Source organism: Borostomias antarcticus (assembly GCF_949987555.1).
Source record: "Borostomias antarcticus genome assembly, chromosome: 1".
Lineage (NCBI taxonomy): Eukaryota > Metazoa > Chordata > Actinopteri > Stomiiformes > Stomiidae > Borostomias > Borostomias antarcticus.
Window position 1 is genome coordinate 28,448,046 of NC_140234.1, and position 22,242 is coordinate 28,470,287.

The 22,242-nt window shown below is 47.7% G+C and overlaps 1 protein-coding gene across 1 annotated transcript; it reads right to left on the bottom strand.

The window, feature by feature from the left end:
* Positions 1 to 521: 521 nt before the first annotated feature.
* On the bottom strand, positions 522 to 14,979 carry slc7a1b (solute carrier family 7 member 1b). The gene is made up of 12 exons (XM_084444347.1): positions 14,847 to 14,979; positions 10,411 to 10,845; positions 9,723 to 9,881; positions 9,033 to 9,204; positions 8,427 to 8,560; positions 8,106 to 8,328; positions 7,308 to 7,447; positions 5,834 to 5,936; positions 5,539 to 5,738; positions 5,104 to 5,255; positions 4,810 to 4,918; positions 522 to 2,558 (listed from the first exon to the last, which is right to left on the bottom strand). The coding sequence occupies exons 2-12, from the start codon at positions 10,778 to 10,780 to the stop codon at positions 2,404 to 2,406; spliced, it is 1,917 nt and encodes a 638-aa protein (XP_084300473.1). The 5' UTR covers positions 10,781 to 10,845; positions 14,847 to 14,979; the 3' UTR covers positions 522 to 2,403.
* Positions 14,980 to 22,242: the final 7,263 nt, after the last annotated feature.

Below are 22,242 nucleotides of genomic sequence, written 5' to 3' on the forward strand. Positions count from 1 at the left end.
CTAATCTTCTGAAACAGGTGAACGGTTTACCTTTCAAACGCAGGGGAGCCTATCCGCATTAACAGCAGCTTCGTCTCGTAACCTGTATCCAACCTTGTACCAGCTTTCTACAGCATCACGCAAGACAATCGGGAGCCAGAGCAGAGGCGGGATTCAGAGAGTAGGTGCTCACCGAGGGTCGCCGAGGGCGGGGGGGTATCAGGATGGCGACGCCGGTCCAGCGGGGGGTGCTTCAACTGCTTCAACGCCCCAACGAAGGGTAAACTAGGAGCGCCCCACTCAGATCAATGTTGTAATGTACAGGACACGCATGGATTCAGGATGCCTACTATATGCTAATCTTATCGCTCTATCATTCGTAATAAAGGCCTAATCATCTCCACGCAGCAATAGAAGCAACCTAGACCTGGGCTTCTGTTACAGTATTTAAAAAAAAATAGACCACAATAAGAACGATGTGCCTCAATTGTTTATGTTTATGAAATAAACAACAAATCATTCACATTTCCAATGGTCCAAAAACAAGCAGGAGATGAAGGCCCCTCTTCTCCCGCCGCGGATAAGGCAGGGTCTTCTTTACATATTCAAATTCTTATAGCTGGAGATATTAGATAGATTATTCAGGAAACCAAACGCTAAAACCTTAGAGTTGAACCATAGTCACAGATTAATAAATACTTTACAAATACCGCGTATAGACCAATAGCTGCAACAGAATGAAGACGCACAAACAACATTCCATCCCGTGTTCAATGTATAGCTTGGAAGCCAGCAAACAACGAGCCATATCATTAATACATTTCTGGTGAATCACATGAATGGCCAACATACACTTAGTTCAACCATGCTTACTATACCTTCAAGGAAAAAGCTTTGAACTAATGATGATCGAGGAGAAGGTCTGATATGAAGACCAACTTGAGTGCCATGCAAACTTGTAGCTAAATTTGCTAAGAGAAATATGTACAATAATGATGACCAGCAGTAACAACCATATGTTAGACATTGACAACAAAATCATTAATTAAAAAAAAAAATCACAAGTTACCTTTGAAATAAAATACCATTGCGTTTACAACATTAGCACCCAGTGAGTTATTGCTTGGGCTTCTCCTCTACTGACCTCTACACCATGTAGCTCTTCCCAATGGTCACCCAGTCTTGCTTCAGCTGTTGGTACATGCATGGTTGATGTTCTCTCATCCTAACCTGGGTTCTTAGCTGCTGGGCCGACCCCTACCCTTCACACGTGTATGATGCAGCACTGTCACGTGACTGCTGATGGCACTTCTTGTAGAAGACAACTTATTGTAAGTCGCTTTGGATGAAAGCCTAGACTAAAATGTAAATGGCCGCGTTTCCCGAAACCGTCTTAGCGCTAAGAAGCTCTTTGAGTCTTGGCTCCCGAAACAGGCAAACGGGAGCCTTAAGAAGACTCAAAGAGATTCTTAGCGCTAAGAAGGTTTCGGGAAACCCGGCCAATGTTATTGAACCCTTCTTTGAAAGTAAACCCATATATTTTACAAAAAAACAAAAAACTTGTATCAAACTGTATCCTTCAGATGGTAACAACTTACTATGGATATGGTATGTTTTAGACCATAACAGTTGACTATGGATATGGTATGTTTTAGACTATAACAGTTGACTATGGATATGGTATGTTTTAGACCATAACAGTTGACTGGATATGGTCTAATTTAGACCATAAGACACAATTCAATAGGGGATGATTTTCTTCAATTCAATATAAACATTTCAAAACACACAACTATATACAGAAAACTGGACTTGCTCAAACCATTTCCTCCATTTCACACCAGGGTAGTAGTTCACAGGGATTTGTTTTGTACACAAGATAGATATTTTTTTTAGGGATATCTAGACATCTCAAAGTAAATGAGAAAGAGTAGGGCCCCGCATCCTGCTGTACTAACGACTTTAAAGCATGATTCCATGACTGTGGATGATAGACAGCGATGATGAGTTGATGTAAGGACCGACTAGTGGACTAGGACACAGCAACCAGCACCATGTCAGGTCCACAGACCACCACTAGAGGGCGGTAGACTGCTTTCTACAGAACATAACAGATCTGAGGTCCGAGCTCTTCCTAATATTGCCAATGAAAGATAATATTTACATTATATATGGCTACCAATTTCGTCCGACTCCACAGAAGTAAGGAGAGGCTTCGTACTAACATCAGTTCAGTGTCTACAGTTTGGGGCGTGATCCCTGTGTACAAATTAATTTCATGTATGGCTCTTTAAACTGTATGACAATTGTACCGATCACAAGCTGCCAGTCCCTGGCAGAGTGCCTCCTGGTGTTGTATATGTCTGGTGGTCTCGCCCATGCAGAGGTTGTGGTTGTGGTGGGTCAGACCCAGAGGAGAGGCCCCTAGGAGTCCCTGTCCTCCTGGAGGTCTTCAAGGCCGTTATGCAGGAAGGCCTCCTTCTCCATGGGCTGGGCGGCGAGGTCGCTGTCGGTGCTGGACCTGGTCAGGGCCGCCTCCCTGCTGTGACGGATCCCGTAGCTAAAGTAGATGATGAAACCTGCAGCAGAATAATCAGATGGCCAACATGAATGTTGGTCTGCGGTGTGTCGTCACCAAGTTTCTAGAACAGCTCTGGAACTCCGTTTCTAGCTCACTGGACGCGGATCTTATCTGTCTTATGCCGGGCTCAGACTACAGGATTTTTAGGCCGATTTATCCCTGATTCACCCCTCCCGACAAACGGAGGAGAAATCTGGTATGGAACGTTGGTCGGGGCCAATAATCGGCCCAGATTATCTTGTAATGTGAGGGGTTTACAGATCCAATCTTATACCTCCTGATCGGCTCGCAGACCCATCGGGACGGCCCTGATAATATCAAACATGTTTGATATTTAAGATTATTACGTCCCGACTTTACAAGTGAGACGACGAGATCAGTGGTTCATTGCTCCCTCGGGCACGATAAGATCCTGTAGTGTGTGATGAGCCGTTATTTTCAAATCTTGCTGTGTGTGCTTATTTAAGATGCGCAAGAAGTATATCTGTTAAGATTCTCCTTATGTGCGTGATGTAACCCGATTTTGAAATTGGTTAGGATTTTAAATATCCTGTAGTGTGAGCCCAGCATTACTGATGTGCCTCAAAAGTTTCACGATCATAAGTGATGTAGATTTGGTCAGAATGCTGTACCTTGTAGGATTCTGCAAGCAAGGACGTATTTTTGATTTGACCTTTGGTAGGGACAGTAATTTGGCCTACATGTGTACTTGCTCCATACAAATTGATAGAGCCTGTTCATGGCTCAAATCTTGCCGCGTTTTGCAACTGACTATAGTTCTCCTGTAAGTGAAGAATACTTCTAACTGACTATAGTTCTCCTGTAAGTGAAGAATACTTCTAACTGACTATAGTTCAACTGTAAGTGAAGAATACTTCTAACTGACTATAGTTCTCCTGGAAGTGAAGAATACTTCTAACTGACTATAGTTCTCCTGGAAGTGAAGAATACTTCTAACTGCAGTAGCTGACAACACAACTCCAGTCACTTGTGTCACCTTGTGGTCTGATTTTGAAACTACAGTATGGTATGAGGAAACTACAGTATGGTTTGAGGAAACTACAGTATGGTATGAGGAAACTACAGTATGGTATGAGGAAACTACAGTATGGTATGTGGAAACTACAGTATGGTATGTGGAAACTACAGTATGGTATGTGTAAACTACAGTATGGTATGTGGAAACTACAGTATGGTATGAGGAAGATAAGTACAAATACATTCCTTTTGTCGTAAATTACAAGTGAGGCCTATTTGCTTGACAAATGGATGTGACAACTGGAGAGACAGTTACGCAAGTTCAAGCCCAGGTTCTGGTGCTTGGTTGTTAGTTTTCACCTAAAAAGGTGGTAAAAGTTATAAACTCTATATGAACTCTATTTTCACTGAGAGAGTGAGCGAGCCTTTGGACAAGGCCCTCTTACAACATGGACCACCATCTCAACTACTGAACTGGTAAAAGAATGTCTTAATTAATGCTTCCTGTCAACTCATGTCCTGAATTACAAAGGCTGATCTTTTCTTGAATGTTTATTCTAATTGTCATCTGCTAATACAGTTGTGATTAGGGTTGCAAATTTCAAGAAATTTCATTAATCGATAACTATTAACCTTAACAAACAATAGTCGATTAAATAATAAGAACGTCCCACGCTGGACTGTACTTTGCTCGCTTCATTTTTGTGTCTTCTTCTGCTGTGTCGATGAAATTTCCCGGCATCCCAATTAGCCTTCACTACGTGCCGCCCTCATGTGCAGTCAGACCTTAAATCATGATTACATTTTCATGCAACTCCCGTTGTCAATATTCGTAAAAAAAAAAAAGAGTTCCGTTCCATTAACAAGCAATTAATCGAGTAACCAAATATTACTTGAGTAAATTCTTATCGGCAATTAATCGATAGTCGATTAACTGTTAACATCCCTAGTTGTGATGAATATCCTTTGTTTGGGAAACTTAGTAGTTTGTTGTTCTTCTATGGGAAACTGTAAGTCTGCACTCGCCAGTGCCAACCACTTTTTAGATTCAGAACTTGCTCCCTAAATGGCGTTATGTTCACATTCGGGTGGGTGTACAGTCATCTTCTCACATTAAGGTGGATGTAACCTTCTCACATTAAGGTGGATGTAACCTTCTCACATTAAGGTGGGCATAAACCTTTTCACAAAGGGAGTAAATCTTCAACCTAAGCTTTTTCAAACGGAGGCGGTCATTATAACCCTTTCACAAAGGGAGTAAATCTTCCGACCTATGACCATCCAGAAGGAGAAGCGTATCCAGGTGCCGCGGTCCAGCTGCATCATCAGGTAGACGTTGATGAACATGCTGGCCACGGGGATGAAGGGGAGCAGGGGAACCTTTCAGAGGGAGGAGAGGACAGAGCAGAGGAGTTAGCTCACCAGGCTAGCGCTCTCATGTCCTGCTAGCTTCCTGGTTCCCTTCCTGATGACGCCGCTGGTCGTTGACACTAGAATGCCCCTACCTGCTTCCTGTTTACTTCCTGTTGACTGTGAGATGCAATGGAACCTGGGAGGAGCCTCACCTTGAAGGAGAGCTTGGTCTTGCTCTCAGGCTGTCTCCAGATCAGCAGAGTGATGCCCAGAGACACGGCGGCCATGACGCTGAGGATGCACACGGACCAGGGAGCCAACTTCCCCTGAACGGCTATTACACAGAAGATACACACCAGCACCCCTGGAGAAACACACACACACACACACACAGCAGTATGAATATCAAGCTACAGTTCATTAAGCAAACCCTAAGGTGTGTGTGTGCGTGTGTGTGTGTGTGTGTGTGAATGAATGAATGAATGAATGAATGAATGAATGAATGAATGAAAGTTTATTTTGTGTCATGTCAAGGACCCATCCCTTACGGGATTACAAAACACCAAACACAATAAACAATAATTAACTATATCACACATGATATATGTGTGTGTGTGTGTGTGTGTGTGTGTGTGTGTGGTTCTCACCCAGGGTGCTGGTGCAGACGTTGACGGTGAAGCCGGACAGGGCGGAGGGTTCCTGGTTTTTGGGGAAGAGCAGGTTTCTGACGCTACAACGCACCTCCTCTTCCGGCAGGATGCTCTCGTCGGCGAGGGACTCCACTAGCTCCACCTCCTCCTGGGTGCGCGCCATCTGGTAGGCCATGATGGGCTGCTCCGGCTGGTACCTGCTCGGGGAGGAAAACCAGTCAGGTGGGAGGTGGGGCTTGGGGTGGGAGTGGTGGGAGGTGGGGCTTGGGGTGGGGGTGGTGGAGCAGCTGACCTGAGCACCAGGACACACGCAGCCACCAGGGTGTAGGCCAGCAGGGTGCCGATGGACATGAGGTCCACCAGGTCTTTCAGGTCAAACAGGAAGGCCATCACGGCTGTGGAGCAGGGCAGAAGGGTCAGAGGTCAGATTCTGCACATACGGTACCAGAGTAGCAGTCGCCGCACATCTGGGCAACAAGCCACAGAACGGATCAAACATGACAAATATGACTATAAAAATCTAGAGATGCATTACTTTAATGTTAAAAGACATCATGATACAAGTTATTTCCTATTGAAATATGAAACAATCACACAACCCAATGAACCATCATGTACATCAACAACATAATTGGATATTTGATACACAGCAAGTGTATCAAATCTGCGTTTAACAGATCTAATGTTTCATAGTTGACCCGAATTCCAGAGCAACACCCTTCCCACCTCAGGTGAAACGGCCCCTTCAAGACAAGCCCCTCCCTCCCCAGGTGACCCGGCCCCTTCAAGACAGGCCCCTCCCTCCCCAGGTGACCCGGCCCCATCACGACAGGACCCTGCCTCCTCAGGTGAGCTGCCCCCTTCGCGACAGGCCCCTCCCTCCTGGCCGCACCGCTTGGCTTACCGGACATGAACCCTGCCGTGACGGTGGCGACCAGGGGCGTCTTCCTCTCACTGACCCAGGCCAGGAAGGAGAAGAGCAGACCGTCGCGGGCCATCGCAAAGATGATACGAGGCAGAGGGAACATGGAGCCCAGCAGGCTGGTCCGGAGGAGGAGGAGGAGGAGTGGAGGAGGAGGAAGAGGAGGAGGAGTGGAGGAGGAGGAGTGGAGGAGTGGAGGAGGAGGAGTGGAGGAGGAAGAGGAGGAGGAGGAGGAGTGGAGGAGGAGGAGGCGAGACATTTTATAACCCAGATACACTCCGGTGAGCTCCAGACACACAGCTCCAACTGCTGCTGTTCCCAGTGCGTCTGCCTGACCGGGCCACGGCGCTGGCGCTGGACATGTGAGCAGCCGGGCCAGAGGAAGGAAGGACACAGCGTGACTGGACCAGACCTGGGGCACTGTGGCCCTAACCCTAACCCCAGACCTTGGGGCACTGTGGCCCTAACCCTAACCCCAGACCTTGGGGCACTGTGACCCTAACCCTGACCCCAGACCTTGGGGCACTGTGGCCCGAACCCTAAACCTAAACCTAACCCTGACCCCAGACCTTGCGGCGCTGTGACCCTAATCCTGACCCCAGACCTTGCAGCACTGTGACCCTAATCCTGACCCCAGACCTTGGGGCACTGTGACCCTAATCCTGACCCCTGACCTTGGGGCACTGTGACCCTAACCCTGACCCCTGACCTTGGGGCACTGTGACCCTAACCCTGACCCCAGACCTTGGGGCACTGTGACCAGCAGCATGTTGAGGCCGTGTGCAGCGGAGCAGGGCCTTCCTGTTGGGGACAGCAGTTAGTGGTGTTAGGGTCGGGGCCTCACCTGCCACCACGCCCGCTGTTACGGTGGCTGTTAGAGGGGTTTTGGTTCTGGGGCTGATGGAAGACAGGCTGGTGAAGAGGAGGCCGTCCTCCGCCATGGCCCAGATCACCCTGGGCATCGGGAACATGGAGCCTAGTAAGCTAGTAGGGGAGAGGGAAGAGGCCAGGCCATGCCATTAAACACACACTAGTACCAGTACCACAGCACACAGCAGGCCTGGCTATGGGATAATCCATCCTCACTATAGAGTATATTAATATTAATAAGATGAGAACTAAGGGAGAGTGTCCACCGGCGAGCTGTATGTAGATGAACAGCGACAAGCTTAGAGCTTCTTGGAGCGCACTAGAGCTGGGGTTTAGAGCTGGCTAGGCTTCTGACGTTTTACACCTACGTTAGCAGTGTCATATTTTGACAGACTGCAGACTAACTACCCAAGTTAAGATAGCAAGCTAATGTTAGCTACTGCTAATGTTCGCCGTCTCTGAGGTATTGTCAAAAAACTACCGTCTTCGTCGTCAGAACAGCCTTTGCTCTAGCCCAAAAAAAAAAAGCTCATGGCGCTTGGGGAAAAAAAAAAAGTTATTGGAACACAGCTCTGGTCTCTATAGCGCCCTTGAGCTCATTACCCGTTGTAAACAACGAGAAAACAGCGCCAGCTCTAAAACACAGCTGGTCAGTAGACACGCCCCCTAACGGTTTCTTCTTCTCCTCCTCTCCCACGGCAGTGGTCAGAGCATGCTGGACAGGTCTGTGTGATGGACGGCCGGGGAAGGCTAAGACCGGAGATCGTCTCACCTGGTGGACAGCGCGCACAGGGAGCCCACCGCCACGGCGTAGGTGGCCCCCTCCCAGCCCACGTAGGTGAAGGCCACGGGCAGTGGGCTGTTCTTGTCCAGCATGTAGTAGGGCATCATCATGGTGAGGGCGGCCGACACGCCGAAGTACGCCACGAAACAGATGAGCAGGGAGGCCACGATGCCCACGGGGATGGCCTTCTGGGGGTTCCGCACCTCCTCGCCTGGGGAGGGGGGAGGGGAGGGGGGGCTGTCACGAAGCCGAGGCTGGAGATGAAGGAGGGAGAGAGAGGAAGGAGGAGGAGGAGCTGGGCGAACTCACCGGTAGTGGCGATGCAGTCGAACCCCACGAAGGCGTAGAAGCAGGTGGCGGCGCCGGAGAGGACGCCCTCGAGGCCGAACGGCATGAAGCCTCCGGCGCCCAGAGCCTCCCGGGTGAGCGCCGCCTCGGACACGCTGGCCAGAGGGAAAAACAAGACCGCTGAAACATCTGCTTCACTTGAGCCGTGGAAAAACAGCTTCACTTTACAAAAGTACAGTAGCATGGCTCATAGGGCAGGAGCCTATCTCCTGATTCCTTAGTGTGAGGCAGCTTGATGTAGAAGTACACCCCCTAGACATAACGCTGGTATGTACAGGTCCACCCCCTGGACATGGCGCTAGTATGGCACAGGGACTTGCCCCCAATCCAACCCTTGATGCTGAGTGCCAAGCAGGGAGGCATCGGGTATTTTATAGTCTTTGGTATGACTCGGCCGGGGATCGAACCCCCAACCTCCCAATCTCAGGGCGGACACTCTAACCACAAGACCACTGAGCTGGTAACTTAACAAAGCAAGACAGCAAAGATATAAGAAGATAAAAACGGATGTAAACAAAAAATGATTTTTCAAGAATCTCTCTGTTACATGTACTGTGTAACACTCACTTGAGGCTGGAATTGGTCGTGACGTTGAGGATGTCATCTGGGTTGAGCTGCCAGTTCTTCATGGTCCCTGTGACCAGGCCGGCCACCACCACGAACATCAACACCAGAACATTGATACAGGTGAACACTTTATTCACCATGGCCGACTCCTTCACCCCAAAGGCCAGCAGACCTGCAGAGAACGGGGGGGAAAAAAGTTTTTTTTTTTTTTTAAAAGAGAGAAAGAGAGAATTATGATCATTTTCAACAACAATCCTCAAAACTAGGGATGTGAATATACCGATATGAACATTTTGGCTGATACCGATAACAGATATTAACAATGCTGTCATGGCCGATAACCGATATTTAACGATGCCGATATGATCTGTATAAAAACAAGTTTCTATGATAATCAAATATTATACATACTGAAAAACACATGGAAACACTGTCTCTATCTCCAAAACATTTGGAAAAGCCAATAAATCATAGATTTACCACATTGTTTCCTCTCAACAACAACACACACAACAGCAACTAGACAGAAATAATTATCTGCTGTTCACATCGGCCCCGTTTTGCACATCGGACCGACACCGATATATAAAAAAATGACTAACATCGGCCGATACCGATATGATTGCCGATATATTGTGCATCCCTACTCCAAACATACAGATGAGTAAGAGTTCTGAAAGCATTCCAAACCTGTCAGCATGATGATGATGAAGACCGCAAATATGTCGGGGTACTCGGCCAGGATCCCGGGGGCGTCCATGGCCATGTGGACTCTACAGAACTCCCCGATGTGCCGTCCGATCAGCTCGTCAAACGTGGCGCTCCACGCTCTGGCCACGCTGGACGTGCCTGGACGGAGAGAACGGAAGGAAGAGAAACCCAGCTGTTTAGTAGGGATGGGAGAAAAATTTGTTTCTGTCACAAATCGCGATTTTTGTGTGTGACGATTTTTACATTGCCATGCTGCCCTAAAATATTTTTTTTTGTTATAAAAAAACAACAATCAAAAAACAACTTCCTGCTAGAATGGAACGCTTCGCGTAGTAGCTAGGTTGCTAGGTTACGGTTATTATTCTGTCAGATGAAGCAGAAAACATGTCGGAGATTCATGCTGCACCTCCACAATTCAAATCGCACATCTGGAAGAAATTCGGCTTTCATAACTCGCCATGTAAAAAAAAATCGCTAATTATAATCACAATATTACAGATTCGCAATTACCACAAAAATCGCAATATAAATCGAATCGGCACCTAAGTATCGGGATAAAATCAAATCGGGAGGTCCCTGCCAATTCCCGTCCCTACTGCTTAGTATCCCAGCATGCCCCCACGCCACCCCCCACCCCCCCCCCCCGGCTCCCGTACGGACGCCTTACCGATGATGTAGGAGAGGATGAGGTTCCAGCCGGTGATGAAGGCCCAGAGCTCCCCGACCGTCACGTAGCTGTACAGGTAGGCCGAGCCCGTCTTGGGGACGCGGGCGCCGAACTCGGCGTAGCACAGTCCGGCCAGCACGGACGCCAGCGCGGCGATGAGGAAGGACAGGACGATGGCGGGCCCGGAGTTGTCGCGAGCCACGGCGCCGGCCAGCACATAGACGCCGGCGCCCAGCGTGCTGCCCACGCCCAGGGCCACCAGGTCGAAGGTGTTGAGGCAGCGGGACAGGCGGGTGTCGTCGGAGCTACAGTCCACCACCTTCACTCTCAGCAGCTGCCTGCCGATGTCTTTCAACGTGCCCACAATCATCCTGGCACCGGAAGGTATGTCCTCACCTCAGGGGAGCTACAGAGGGCAGGGGCTACTGAGTTCACCTGGTACCAGACAGACAGACAAGGGGAAGGGGTTACTGGAGTTCACCTGGTACCAGACAGACAGACAGGGGGGGAGGGGTTACTGGAGTTCACCTGGTACCAGACAGACAGGGGGAAGGGGTTACTGGAGTTCACCTGGTACCAGACATACAGACAGACAGGGGGGAAGGGGTTACTGGAGTTCACCTGGTACCAGACAGACAGACAGACACGGGGGAAGGGGTTACTGGAGTTCACCTGGTACCAGACAGACAGACAGGGGGAAGGGGTTACTGGAGTTCACCTGGTACCAGACAGACAGCGGACAGACGGACAATTAGCCTATAATGTAATTACAATGCATATGAATCACACAGCGATATTCACAGCAGTATTCTGATAGAGAAAACAAGTTTACAAGGTCAAATGCGTCTCTTTGCAGAGCTGTGAAGCTGGTTCGCTCAGCAGACACGCCATGACAGCAGGAGGCGTGGGACCTACTGGACCCGTCTGAATACAGCACGGCCTCTTAGTACCCTGACCAGGTGTCGATACCCCTGGGTACGGGACAGATTCCCTTACCTGGGGAAGCCCAGCGAGCGCTCGCCCCCAGATCACTACCACCGCACTCCCCCGGAGCCCTGACGAACCTGACGCCCTACTCCCATTTCCTCGGGCCCGTTAAAGAGGGAGACTCTTCCCCTGCTACTACCCCCACATATGGAAACAGCCCCGTGGATCTACCGGAGACACGTCTCCCTTCAGAGGAATGTGAGGAGTTGACATGGATACGGATGTCAGATACAGTCTTTGTTCATATATGCGTTGTTATAGCCTATTGGTTTGTACTGGTTTGTTTTTACAACTCTGGTTTAAACTAGTCCAACGTTCTGTTTTTAATGTCATATCAGCAATGAAGCATTGAGTCAGACACCACTCACTAGTAGGGCCTGGTGAACGACAACATACCTGTTCCAAACAAGTATACTCACAAGGCTGGAGTTAGCCTGCTGCGTCTGTAAAGGTTCTACTGGCTGTAGAACTAGTAGAGTTGTTCTCTGGAGGGGCAGGGTCTCCTGTCACGCTAGGCTGGTCTGTCACAGAACGGCAGCGCACCCATTCAAACGGAGAGTCAGAGAGCACGACGCCCGGCCCGCAAATAGAACGGTGACACATCACATGACCTAGCTGCTCCGAACAGCTGTGACGGCGACCGCAGGCCTCTCCTCCTCCTGACCCTCGTCCCTCTACCACCGGCCCCAGGCGTCGTCCCCCCCAGCGCCAGCACCAGCCCCCCCCCCCCCCCCCACCCCCCCAGTCCTGCATGTATGAAAATCCAGCCAAGGGCTAACAACCAGCATGAGCCCTCTTTCCATCCATCCATCCATCAATGAAAGTGGGACATGGAAACCCCCAGCTGTGTTCTTTGGGCAGGGGGGACCAGCACAGGACCCGACACCTCGTTTGACATTCCCCAGCCCGGGTACAAAGGGGGCAAGTGCGTCCAGCGTGGCTCGGGGGACATGACGCGGAGAGGAGCGCCCGCACGCAACACGCCCTCGTGCACAGGCTGATGTCCGGCCTCTAAAATAAGAGGGCCGTGCCCCCCTCCTCCTCCAATCAGCGAGGCCCGCCGGGCGGCGGGGGCACCTGTATGTCACCCAGCAGGGACATGGGTAACTGAGGAATGACAGTAGGTCACATGCTCATCACTATTTATCTCATGTAGCCAATAGCCATCCATCTGTTCCCTTATGGATGAGCGTACGGTATGTCAGGGTAGACGTCTTAGTTTGGTATTTACAGTGGCATCATAAGCCCTGTTATACGATCATTTACAATTATAGCCTATATAAAACTGTCCATATCAAAATTTTGACAAATTGTGCACTCTTGGGATATTTGTGCTAATTTCTCATGTCACAGCTAAGTACACAATGGGTCTCTATGGGCATAAGCACTATTTTATATGGACCGTTGTATGTGATTGTAAATAACCTTATAACAGGGCTTAGAATTCTAAATACCAAAGTAGTCCTGTACCATCAAACAAAGGGGAGCATACTAATGCCTTAGACAGAGAGCCATAGCATAGCACATATCCTAGGTCACTGGCAGGCCATGTGGTCAAACATGCTAAGCTCAATACAGACTGAAAAACACTTTCATGTGCTCTTGAAAGCCATGTGAAGGGCACCCAACACAACAACACAACCACCTCCCCACAAACGCCCCCCAATGCAACAGAGCATGCTCAAAACAAAGTGCCATGTGAGCGAGGTCATAACCAGACCGCTCGGGTGAGCTTGACGGCCTTTAGTGGCCTGGGACTCTGGATGTGTCCATCTACACCTGTGAAGGCTGCATTGACCTTCTCCCATTTAGCTAAAGGCAATGCTTATTTAAACGCAATCACAACAGCCAGACACTACTAAGGGTCAAGAAGAAACAAGGACTTTACTCCTCTTCAGCACGTAGACTAATCCACACACACAACCTTGAATGTGCTGGTGCTTGGTGGAAATAAATAATAAACAAATGAATCTCTCACTGGTGGGAAAATAATTAAGCAATTGACCACGTGAGGCAGTGGGTTACACAGGATTTTACAACAGCTATGGGGCATTGTTAGGCCCGACACGATTGCGAATAATACTAATTGTTATGTGGTCGTAGCCGTGGGTTACAACGGCTGCTAGCCAATCATAATCAAGTATCCAAACTCTCCGTTGTAGAAGTTGTATTTGACCTTGGATAATATCTTGTTTATAGCAGTCAGTGTAAATGTGCTCATCATGTGCTACTACTCTCTGTGCTGTTGAATCACTTCAGACATCTACCAGTCCTTAAGAAACCTTTCAAACTGTCCTCCAAGCTGGATTTCAGCAGATATTTATCACTTCAGAGCAGATTCCTCCACAACTACTCAAGCACATCTTACTGTATAGGTAGAAGCTTATTGTTTGGTAGAAGCTACAGACTGAGAAGATACAGTATCCTCATGTGCTGTGTAGGCTCCTCATGTCCACCTAACAGATGTGGTGATGTGGCATACATGTTCACACTACAGACACGCATCTGTGTGTGTGTCAGTGTGTGTGTGTGTGTGTGTGTGTGTGTAGCCTTGGTGACAGAAAGTTACAAGCGCCCAATAATAGCATCATCTCTGGGAGTTTGAAGGGATGTTGACAACACAATAGGCCTGTACAGATTAATTCCCTGTACTCCACCGTCCAGGAAATTACCCAGTAAGGATCTGAGGTGGTCAGGTGAAAAAATTGCTATCAGAAGTAAGCACTGCCTCTTACTCCTGCCTGGCGGTGTCAACCTGCAGCTTTATAACTGTGGTTACCCTGTGGGACATATTGGAAGTAAAAGGCCAATCAGATCCTGATTAAAATAATTACTAGGCTAGCCTACTACATGGTCAGCAGCTGATCAGTTGATTCACACTTTTACCCAAAGCCTTTTAAATGCAGCTGTGATTAAAGGAGTGGTTTAGTATTTAGCATTATAAAGGTTATTTGGTCATATACACTTACGGTCCAGATAAAAAAAAAATTGACAGACACTCTTTAGATATTAGTGCTCGTAAGCAGATATCTCTATGGGCATAGCCTAAATCAAAAGGAATCCAGTTTTGAACAACAGCATTGTAACTAAACTTTAGCGTAACTTTACTGTAGCACAACACAGGAGCACGCTCTCCATCGGACGCGCTAACGTGCAGATACCTACTGTAGCCAACTTGCATGTTTTTGTTATTAAATAAATACGATTGCAAATTGCTACATAGGAGAGTTCGTTGGACAGACAGCGCAAATGTCAGATGCCTTAATGCTACATCAGCATAAGATTCCACACCATGTGGATTTCCAGGGGACTGATGCAATCGGAATTACAGTAGTTGCTTTCCACATTATGAGTTTATCCATTCTGTATTAATAGGCTACAACACATAAGTAGCCTATACCCCCATATATGGACCATAACAGTTAAAACAAATAACTTCGTTTTCTTACCTTAACGTTTCCGTCGACACACACGTGGCCCACAAACACTATATTAAAGATCAGTATAGCCTACAACTGGTGGTCTAACACTTTATGGAGAAAACGTATTCAGTGGTGAGTGCCTATTACTACCCTACGGTCAGATTTAGGAACGAGTTCAATGTGGGGCACATGCAAAGCACTCTGTAGCTCCGCCCTCCTCAGTGGCTGACAGCATGCTGCCGAAATTACTGGCCTACAAAAGCCAACGCCCCAACTGACTGTATTCACACAACCCTAGACCTGGGTGCTGAGACCTGTCCCTGATCCTACACATCCACGGGCGTGCTTCAGGCAGAGTACGACCTTAACGGGGAAACCATGCAACATATTGCAATGTTGCGTCAGAGGAATGTGGATTAGCTGGGAAAGGAACTCAATTATTTGATTTCTCTCACCTCACCCGAATAGCTACCCTGTAATGTTAACAGCAATATGTAGCCTACAGTAGCCGATCGACAAACAATGGCACCTTTCACCTCCAGGATGTGCCAAATGATTTGGTGTAGCCAATCTGCTGTGGGGAAAGCACCTATAGATAGAAAAGCTCCATCCTTTTGACAGTCTAGAACCAAACCGCTCAGAAAACGATAAACTAAAAGCCCCTTGGGCTCTTACCCTGTCTCCATGAATACATGTGTAGAACAAAGTAAGTAAGGAAGATTTTAGTAGGGAATGCAGTGATGGGGCTTCACCAATAGATGGCAGCATTTGCCTACATACTAGGCCTATTCGTTTTTTGTGTGTCGCGGACAGAGAACAGATAGGCATTGGTTGTATAGTTTTGCTTGGTCTTTATGTACGAGGGCCAAAGTTCAACACCAGGATTGATCAAACAGCGTTTCTTCTCTGTTATCCTGTGAGAGCAACTCTCGGATGACAGAGATAACTCAGTGATGGAACTGCCTCCCTCCCTGCCTAAGCCCAGCTGGGTCTGGGCCACAGAGCCAAACCTGGGCATCCTGGCACCCCAGATCAGAGCACATAGACCCGTTGGATCTACACCTCTGTATTTGCCACTACACCCCTGCTGTAAATGACTAAATCACTGTTGATTCATTACAGAAAACCACCACAGCATTGTTCACTGAAAAAGGGGGAATAGCCTCGTCAAGCTTAATGGGGAGATGATCGCCATGTCACTCTCCACTACAACGTGAGGCTTGAGGGGTTGTGATGGCTCTTAGGCCTTTGTGTTTTGATTGTTGCCATTGTCAGGATTTCCCATGTTCAACTTCCAGACTTACGGCAAGTTACCTGGACCATCATCATCTTCATCCCATCCTCTAGTCTCCACATGCAAGCTGTCTTCAGTGTATGGCTGTCTTATAGTTGAAGCTATCCCTCAGTTAGTCTCAAAGGCGCCATGATGCAGCCCTGGTGTAGGGGAGAACCGGGTCAAAAGTCGCACTTTTTGGTTTTATTCCATTTACTCCGAAATTAATAGAGATCCCTACTAACACAGTACGTAAAACTGACGGGACACATTGGTGTAATTGTGGTAATTTTGCGACGTCACCAGCAGCGGACCTAGCTGACACCTAGCTGACACTTGCCTTTTCAGTCGCAAAATAACCAAAATAGCCGTCCTCAAGGACACTGTAAGGGAACGTAGCCGCCACTGCTGCTTAAATCCGTAACTACGATGTAATTAAATAACGTGACAATGTGGTTAGATCACAGTCCCAATCTGACTTTATTGGAAATGTGTCACAGTGGGCAGAACATTTGTAAATTACTTAGGTTTTAAAATAAATTTTGAAGTCATACAGTTACAGAATTGTAATAATGAGGAGAAATCCTGCATGTCTGTTTTGTGTGTAATTTCTCATTTACAGTTAATATTAACACTAAAGATTTGCAGTCTAGGCCTAATAAAAATAATGATAAAAAATATGCCTATGAATAAAGTCCTAATTTTGCAACCTAAATGTGAGCAATGAACGCTGAGCATTGAACGTAGAATGCAAGGCATTGGGCTACTTTACAATTGAAGAACTAGACAAACAAGTTACACACTCTGTGCCAGTAGGTGGCGGTATGCACATTAAAGTTGTTTGCGATCCGCCACTAAACCCAGCGAAGGAGAAGAAGAACGAGAACGGTAAACTTCCGCCGTTTGAAACAGAAGTGATTGAGAATGACCAACATGCTGTCTCCCCGCGACAACACAGATCATGTAAGTATCTAAATTTCAATGTATACATACATACTATGTATTTTGGTATCGTCCCAGATAAAACACCAACGTTATGTGCAAGCTACCCTATTGTAATGATTCTCTATCTGCAAATGCTCTCTTTCCAATGTTAGCTAACTAGCTAGCCAGCTAACGTGATTAGCCTTTTTCTGTACATGGCTAGCTAAGTAGCCTACGTAAAATTACTCTCGCAATTATTGTTAAAACGTTCGCTTTTGTGTAATTGTAGCTTAAATTATAATGTTGGCTTGGCAACTTGAGAATATTTCAGTTGTGTACACTATAACTTTTATGAAGTGTTGTTGTGGGCCATTGTTTCCTAATTACGGGCAATGGTGGCTAGCAGGCTCGCGCGAGCTCCTGCACGTTCGTACTGTTTCATCGCTTGGAATAAAATGCGATAATTAGCTTACTCATTGATTTCGCATTAACCCACGACACCGTTAGTATGTGTTTGTTTTTAGGCATTCATTTTTCCGATTTTAACGTTAACAGAATACAAGAAGCCCCAACAACGGAGCTAGGCTAGCTAGCAGGATTTGTTATAGCAGCCATCTTGGCTTTTGGCACGTGGTCCTGTGGAGTGTGCATGTCAGCCAACGAGAGGGTCACCCACCCACTCTCTCTCTCTCTCTCCCTCTCTCCCCTCCCATGCTCTCAGTTGCCAACCTCCCAGTTCTTGTTTGAACTGAGCAAGAAGCAGGTGAGCGGGGCAGGAAGAGGCGCTAAGACGGGACAGGCGTGGCCAGGGGCAGTCCTGGGACAGCACCACAGGCTCTGTGAGTCTTGTTCAGTTGAATGCCCTCATGAGTATTAACAGAAGAGCACCATATACATATGCACACATACACTCTAACATGTCGCTCTCTCCTCAGCTCAGCCCAATGGTCTCTGATGGTTCTGTCTGGCCAGCCCTTAGGTGGAGAAACACCTGATCATCAATATAGGCAGGCACACGTAAGTACAAATGCACATACGTTTCCATAGACGGGATAAACAAATGGGGATATTGATATTGAGTTAATGTTAGCGGTAGACATGTGAGATTCATAAGACGCATCACTGACGCCAGTGACGCCACAATATCAGGGAAATTGAGCAATTGCTTCCCTGTAGTGCAAACTTGCAAGATTCGCTCAGTTATTAACCCTTTAAATCAGGGTTGGAGTATTCCAGGTGTGTGGCCATGGCCATGAACACCAGTAGAGGAGGGAACCAAGTGTCTCATTCTCTCTCCACAGTTGTGTGGTTGTAACCCCCCACTAGCTACATATTCATTCAATCTTTATTTAACCTCGTGAATCAATTGAGAGTAAGCTCTCATTTACAATGACGTATAATCACTCTATATTTGAACTTGTACTACAGGTGAGATAATCCTTTTTAATGGTCTCTCTCATTCGCTCTCCTAGCTGTGATGTTAGAGTTGTGCAAGACTTGGGTGTTCTCCTGCTCTGAGTGCCCATTCTCCTATACCTCCCAGATCTACCTCCACAAGCACATCAAGAGGAGCCATGACAACCTCTGTCTGCTGAGGAACACACAGAGCATTATGAAGTAGCCAGGGCCTTGGCGAAGGTGTTTGAGCAGCAGTCATCAATGGATTAACTCCCAAGACACAAGGAAGAGACAGCGCAACACACGCTATGACTCCAGTGACAAAGGTAATATAATAAAGTGCATTCAACAGTCCCAAAAGAGTACTACTTGAGTTGACTAATCTGAGCTAACTTACCTCTACTATATGTTCCAGTGCCCAGGCAGCCGGTCGGCAGAACTCAGACCAGACCAGCTATGCCAGGTGCCAGAGCCGGAAGGCCTGCTCTGCCAGTTATCAATGCAGGTATCCATGCATGTTTGTGTTGGTGAAATGTCTATGCATATTTGCACACTTACAGTTAACTCAGGACTTTCGGAAGACTCATGTACTCAGTTCACTAATTCGCTCATCTCACATCTCACTACTCGGCAGTAGATGTTCATCGCCCGGGTCCTTTGAGCCAAGGCGCTGTGAGCCCAGGCCCTTCAGACGTCCAGGCACGAGCAGCATGCATCAGCGATTAGCACCCCGGCCAGACCAGGTCAGGGTCTGACATGTCTCATGTCGAGTTGATTCTTCCCCTTATGCCAGTATCACTACGCCGCCAGCACCATAGTTTCCTGCTCATCCCTTTATCCTCTGGTTTTCAGGTAGTTCTCTGATGCCATCGCCTGTGAGACCAACAGCTCCAGCAGTGTTGCCATCAAGCTCTGCAGATGCTGGTATGCTGAATTTTGTGAACTACTTCATGCTGCATGTAGGGATATACTTTGAGCTGAATATCCATTATGGGACCGTACAATTACTTATAGCCACATCTGTGTTTAATATCCAGACTTCCAGAGGATGATGTGTCAGCAGTTCTCCAGCGTCATGCAGAGTCTGAGGGAGGGTTATGGCCTGTAAGCCAAGCACCACTGTGACGGAGGTGTCTGCCCAGCTGCAGGAGACGCTGAAACATGCCCCTGCTCGATTCAAAAAGGTATGTGATGTCAGGCAGTTAATTTTCTCGTATCCAGTGACATGGCACGCTTCCAATGAACGTATGCGACTTGCTTTTACAGCCATTTCATTATGTCCTTAGGCATCTGCTCCAGCCCAGCTGACCTCCCCAGCCCAGCCCCTGACCACAGCTCCAGCCCTGACCGCAGCTCCAGCCCTGACCGCAGCTCCAGCCCTGACCGCAGCTCCAGCCCTGACCACAGCTCCAGCCCTGACCACAGCTCCAGCCCTGACCACAGCTCCAGCCGTGACCACAGCTCCAGCCCTGACCGCAGCTCCAGCCCTGACCACAGCTCCAGCCCTGACCACAGCTCCAGCCCTGACCACAGCTCCAGCCCTGACCACAGCTCCAGCCCTGACCGCAGCTCCAGCCGTGACCACAGCTCCAGCCCTGACCACAGCTCCAGCCCTGACCGCAGCTCCAGCCGTGACCACAGCTCCAGCCCTGACCGCAGCTCCAGCCGTGACCACAGCTCCAGCCCTGACCACAGCTCCAGCCCTGACCGCAGCTCCAGCCGTGACCGTAGCCCGTCTGACTACAGCACGTCTGACCACAGTGGAGTATTCAGATGAGGATGACCTTTTCTGCCCAGACCCTCGATTCAGATGTGGGACCCCCAGCCCGTCTCCCTAAACCTGCCTTTCCAGCCTGCCAGGATGGATGCCTTTTTAAAAAATAGTTTTTGTAAATTTTAACCTTTTTTTATGGGATACAACGGTCTGTTCCCGGCCTGCCTGCCACAGAATGCGCACTGTTTCATTTTTGTTTTTAGAACTTTTGCAATTGTCAGATAATGGGTTGCTAGCCAGAGCTTGTACATGCTTTTTTTTGCTTTTCTGGCTATGCGTAATGTGACAGACCGTAAACCTCATCCTTGTAAATATGTATACTTTTAATTTGTAATGTACTTTGTGTAATAAAATGTTCTTAACTGTTAATGGTGTTCAGTCTTATATTGGTTTGTATCATAATGCTTGCTGCTATATCCCCATATAGCATTAATTCGTTTTTGTACTGGTAAATGCTAAATATAGCCAGTGGTACTGCAAATGCTAAATATAGCCAGTGGTCAGGGTTTAGTAAGTAAGTGACCATATTTGCACCGTGCGAAAAAGACGTGCAGACCAAGTCATATAAATACCTGTAAATCTAGTGTCAGCCAAGTGAGTTTATAACGGAGGTTCCTGCCCACGTGATCACGTGCGTTCTTTGCACGCGGCCGCAACTTCGGAATGACGTGTCGTTCTTACGTAGCGTCTACTAAACGGCAGATCTCGCGTTTCCGTAAATGGCCGCGTAATTTCCGCACGCGGCGCACACGAATCGTCACCTATAGCGGCCGTATGTCGAACGTTTGCGCAACCAGCGTGTGTTAGTAGGGATAGAGATTCCACATGTTATGACACACAACTTGCACATGTCCTTCACTATTATCAACTGTAATGTTCGTGCTAGGATATAAGAGCTTAACATAAATAGGGCGAGAACGGACCGAGTGCAATGCGACATTTGTCCCTGCCGAGCGGGACAGAAGTCTCATAGGAGAGGGGCAAACGTCGCACGGCTGCAAAATGTGTCCTATCTCTGTTTTTTGGGCATGTAATTCTCTTTACTTTCAACGAATGTATTATTAGACATAATATCATGTTTGTATCAAAGTAATCAATGTTATAGGTTCAAAATCCATAGAAATAATGCAGGGTTAACAGCAATGTTTGGCGATAGGATAGCCTATTGGCAGGAAATTAATTTATTAGACGAATGGTTAGTCTGCACTAGTCATTTCCTTGTCTCGTTTCCACTTGAATATAACAGCCTATGAGCTGTCTTTCTTCCAGGAATTTAACAGCCTATCAGCTATCATCCTTTCAGGAAAGACCACCCCTAGTTGACCTCACTTATCCAGGTGCGCGCGGAGACCCTTACCAGTCAGTTGCCAGTGCGTTCGCTCGAAGTGAAATGTCAATTTATCACATCAATTTCCGTCTGCTTCTCCACAACATTTAGGCTATAGGTAAGTGATAATCTGCACACAAAGTTGGTCAATAGCATTAGAAAGATCTTTAAGAGAGCTTTCATTTGACCTGTTCATTCTGCCCAAATGTCACTCGCGCACCCCTCTGGTTCTAAGCCATCACAACGCGACTTCTGTCCCTCTACGGGACGCGACTTCTGCCCCGCCACGGTCTCCTGTCATTTCTCCCTGGCTTGCAGGCACGACTTGATCGCACGAAACTTGAAACCTATGCTATCATGTAGCCAGCAGATGTGCTAAGAAAAGTGCATATGTTTGCAAACTAATACAAGTGAACACAATTTTACAATCGAAAAATGCTTATGAGACCATTATTTTACTTATATGGGGCAAAAGTGGTTTTCCGTCGTTCTCTCCGTCAAATATGCTGCAATCGCGCCCCAAATTTGAACGGAGCTCGTACACGGTAATATGTGCAGGCATGTTTAACCACGTGATTGCAGGTCCAGTCATTCTGGAGAAAATGGCAACGCGACTTTGGTCCCGCGCGACTTTTGACCCGGTTCTCCCCTACTGGTCCACGCGGTTCTGTGTTGTTTTTCATCTAATTTCGTGTTTCCTCTGCAGTTCGCCTACAGAGCCAACAGG